At 34.3% G+C, this 5000-nt stretch overlaps 1 protein-coding gene across 1 annotated transcript in view; it reads right to left on the reverse strand.

Annotated features, from left to right (window-relative positions):
- The window catches only part of LOC137622521 (piggyBac transposable element-derived protein 3-like), a 50951-nt gene extending 46675 nt beyond the window's left edge, over positions 1-4276 (reverse strand). The window contains exon 1 of the mRNA XM_068353125.1: positions 4189-4276. Coding sequence (XP_068209226.1) covers positions 4189-4276 — 88 coding nt within the window. The remainder of the gene's footprint in view (positions 1-4188) is intronic.
- Between the last annotated feature and the right edge of the window lie 724 nt (positions 4277-5000).

Raw genomic sequence — 5000 nt, forward strand, 5'->3', positions numbered from 1 at the left:
AGACGAGCCCCTCCCAAAGACAAATAAGGAAGATTATGTGAAGCAGTGACTTCATTTAGGCCTAATTGTTGATTAGCCCTCGGATCTCTAATTAATAGTCATGATTAATCCTCAAACATGACATTGAGATTCTGGACAAGACTGATTAGCAGATTGAATTCGCAGGTTATATGATGATTTCTAAATGAGCTTCTGTTCTGTCTGATTTGAGCAGAGATGGGCTCTAAAGATGGGCTTAGTGTGAAGTAGACCTTATGATATGTCCTATTGCCGGAAGTTGCTTTTGTGTATATATATATATATATATATATTTATATATGTATATACATACATACATATATATATATATATATATAAATATATATATATATATATATATATGCGTGTGTGTGTATATAGATATATTTTTATTCATATTTATATATATATATATATATATATGTATATATATATATATATATATGTGTATATATATATATATATATATATATATATACATTATATATATGTGTGTGTATATTGCTTAGAAATAGTGATCTATCATCAATACATTCAGAGCTGGCCCTAGGTTTATCAGGGAAGGAGATACATGTCTATCATGAACAACGTCTTTGTCTTTGTTTGGTTTTCATTATAGGGAAGTACCTGCTTTTCCACTGTGTTGAGAGAGAGAGAGAGAGAGGGAGAGAGAGAGAGAGAGAGAGAGAGAGAGAGAGAGAGAGAGAGATATGAATGTGTAATAATGCACCCAGCCAGAATACACCTTGGTATCGTAAGAAAATTGAGATAAAACACATAAGCGTCAGACTTTTTTAGGGAGACAAAATTGCCTTGTCAGAGCAATGTACCTGCTCAATGCTAATGGAGAGAGAGAGAGAGAGAGAGAGAGAGAGAGAGAGAGAGAGAGAGTAAGGCAAGCTGATTGGCATTAATAGATATATACTGACTACATCTTAAGGATCTCTCTTACAAATATTATTAATTTAGGATTAATTACTAAGTATAACTATGCACCGGACAGTTGCACCTAAATAGATAGTTCAAGCTAATTTGAGGCTTAATATGGGTCATTGTATCATATGTATTTAGAGTTTTGGTCAAATTAATATATGGAAATATCAAAGAATCCACTAGTAGAAGCAAACTACCTAAAGCAGTTTTTCAAATATAGTTTAATTGAAGAGGAACATTTTCGATGAAATTTGAAAAATTCATCAGACTTTAACCTGAATTGTTATTATTATTATTATTATTATTATTATTATTATTATTATTATTATCATTATTATTATTATTATATTATTATTATTATTATTATTATTATTATTATTATTATTATGTTGAAAACCAACTACAGCTATTGCATAATGTTTTTGGTGTTAAAGAATATTCCACTGAAAAAAAATATATTATCTGATATTTACATTCTTATTTAGGATCAGTGACAAATAAATCTCACTAATAAATAATATCTCAATTCATAAAAAATATTTTAAAAGAGGTATTATTCCTATAATATTATGTTACAGGGAAGCTTGGCGAAAATTTATAGAGCTTCTTAAACATAACACTAAGAAATATCTTAGTTTCTCTATAAACAACATTCACATGAACTTCAGTCAAGTCAGTGTTGTAAAAATATTATGTCTTGGTTGATTAAGAAAAGCACCAACAAATGGTAAAACAGAACAATCTGGGTAATTCAGTGTTGCAAATATAATATTTACTACTTACCTAAACGCAACAAAAAAAAAAGTTAAAGTAAAACCGGCAAAATATCAGGTACCAAATTTTTTTAGAAAATATAAGTCCAGAAATATTTTTCTTGGATATTTACGAAAAGGAGCTCAAAGGGGAAGAATTGGAAAATTAGAGACAATACGGTGCGAATTAGCTTTAATTGTTTTGAATAATTGAACTTGAACGTGTAGTCAGCAGATGTTCCTAAACTTATCATTGGAATTTGCCTTTCATATTGCAGATGCTCCAATTCAACTTCGGTAAAATCTATTCACAGATTCTGACATCAAAGTATATAACCAAACATTCGTTGTCTGTTTCAAGTATTTTCTGCTTATTTATAAAGCCCAGTATTCCCAAAATCCCTGGAAAAAAAACATATGAACAGCATAAGCAGCATTTTCCTCTTAATGGTGAAGTGTTTTTTTCCAAAATATTAGTAAACAGTATTTTGAAAATTTTATTATTTTTCAATCATGGTTACTTTTGTCTCGTCCTTGGATAAAATAATCTTAAGGAAACTTATATATACAGAATAAGATTAAGTGATATTCATCCAAAGTCTGCATTCATCTTCTTGAAAGAAGCTCTCCGGTTTCCAGACACCCACCCTATTCCTTAGCCAGCCAAGAACCAACGGCCCCCTCCCACCAGCATTAAATAACAGCCCCTACCGCCAGCCCCCGCTATGCATAACCTCATGAAAAACAGCTTCATCAATCAACCCGATGTTAATGAAGTACCACAATCACTTCCCTCTCAGGTCTAAGGAAACTCATTAACATAGTGGGTCGCGCCAAAAGAGATCTTTTGACAGATGACCTTCGTTGATCGTTGATTCATTAATCAGGTCGATGAGAGATGAAATATGGGCAATCACGCCTCAGCTCGCCCCTCCACAACTTCTTTATATCTCCACACCCCTCGAAAGCTATCACCCCTTTGACTCATCTCAGCCCAAGCCTTTTCATATGTATGAGGGTTAGGATTTGATGTAAATGTAATTCTGAAACAAAAAATAAAGGTAGTGAAATATTTTAACGTTTCCATCTTCTCTCTTCTCTCGACATTCGATCAAATGGTTACTAATGCAATACTGAGGATCAAATAATATGCAAATTTTTTGTCTTATTTTTTCAAGAGAAAAAAATAAGATAAAACTAGCGATTTACTTTGTGGTTATTTTAGCTCCAAGCATCATGTTTCCCCCGTAAATTCCACTCATATATATATATATATATATATATCGAGAGAGAGAGAGAGAGAGAGAGAGAGAGAGAGAGAGAGAGAGCTTATGTATATATAACTACCCTTTCTGAGAGGAATACCTTATCGAGGTATGTGTTTGTGTATCGCCATGATCTGCTAAGCTGGGATAGTTAGGGACAGCTATACAAGGCTGGTTTGCTTTGAGCTATGAGACAAATATCTGCAACAATCTCCAACACACAGCTGGCCAGCGTGGTTAGGAAATCTCTGCAAAACCCTTGACCTTTAGTGGAATGTAAACGGCGGCATATGTTTACGTGTGTGTGTGTATATATATATATATATATATATATAAAGGCGAAGGAAAGCAGATACTTCAGCATTTGGACAGTTTATTTGCTGAGATTTCGTGAACAACATTTCCCATCATCAGAGATAAGATGGTGAACATAAAACACAAATCAATAGACATAATTACGTTAAGTCAATGAAATTAAGTTAAACAGGCAACAATTATAACAAATACATTGAAGTACATAAAAAAATGAAGTGGATGAAATATACTAGAAAATAAGAAATTAAACCTTTTCCTTCTGCATCCTCCTCCGACGATCTCCAGTGCGTACGTCACGTCGTGGGAAAATTTACTCCATGCCGCCAGACTCACAGGCCCCCAGTGAAGCATCACATACCAACAGACTTGCACTCTGCAACGCACGTCTTCTACACAACGACACTAGCAAGCCACCACTAACGCCCCCTTATACGGGCCCTTTCCTTGTGATCCGACGCAGTCTGAAAGCATTCCTACTAAACATTCGTGGCAAAGAAGACTGGTCTCCATTGATCGTCTAAAACCTGCTTATCTCCTGCCAGATGACCCGTCGTATGTCACACGATCGTACATAGTAACGACATTTCATTTTGTGTATATATTATGCTTGTATCTTCGCTATCCTTTCGCACTAACATTGAACCTGAAATAACGTGTTGGTTTTTCTCACCGTTAACTATCAACTGTTGCGGTGTCGGTTGAACAGGAAATTTCCTGTTGTATTGAGTTTTTGTATATCAAGGCGAGTGTTCTGTAATAAAGTTACTCAGTTGCTTTCATCCTGCCTTTGAGTCACAACCTTCTCTCGGCTTGGCTCGTTACAGGTCCTTGTTTGGCAAGCTAAAGAAACTGGGACTGAAGCCCAGCGGAAATTCGATAGTTTCTTGTAGTAACTGCAACCTCACCATCCTTGTGGGCTAGGGATGGAGAATTTTTTGGGATGCCAATAGACCTAATTTCTGAGTCATCAGCATGCATTGCCTGTCCGTCCATGATCCTAGCTTCATGGAGAGGAGGTTTGCGTGATGATCAACAGCATATATGGTCAGTCATCTATCGCCATAGGTCATCTATGGGCATTCAATGTTTCGAAAAATTGCAGACTTAGGTCTTAAATATAAATATAATAAAGACTCTGATTATGTATTAAAATTAGATGTTTTTTCCAGTATTAGCAGAAAATCTGTTAGAAGCCTATGAAGAATTAATAAATGATGAAGTAATTCCTATTAAATTCATCGCTTACTTTGACTTGACTTACATAGGAGTTGTAAGAGAACGTGTTCGTAAGCGAAGGAGGGATCCACAAATGTTTTCGTTAGCTATATTTCAAGGTAATGAGTTCATTCTTCAGGATCCTCCCAAAACATATAATGCTGCGGAGTGGTAACATTCTGCTATAATGCCTTCGGAAGGTGGAACATATTTGAATATTAGTAAATTTATTAAAACAGTGAAGCAAGAGGAATGATTTATTCAATGTCAAATGATTCTATTTTTTTCGATGAGATTCGTCAAATTCTTGTGCATGATATCGAAAAAGAGCTAAAAGTTTCAAGAGATTGCTAACGGAATACGAGTCGACGGGGAAAATTTTTTTGAAGTGTCTGGCAAATAATTTGTGCCAGATTTAAATAACCATTATAAATCAATTTTTTTTTTTCACTTTCAATATATTTCACTGTATGTAATATGTATCTTATCAATGAAATTATCA

Source organism: Palaemon carinicauda, chromosome 29 (genome assembly GCF_036898095.1).
Source record: "Palaemon carinicauda isolate YSFRI2023 chromosome 29, ASM3689809v2, whole genome shotgun sequence".
NCBI classification, from domain to species: Eukaryota; Metazoa; Arthropoda; class Malacostraca; order Decapoda; family Palaemonidae; genus Palaemon; species Palaemon carinicauda.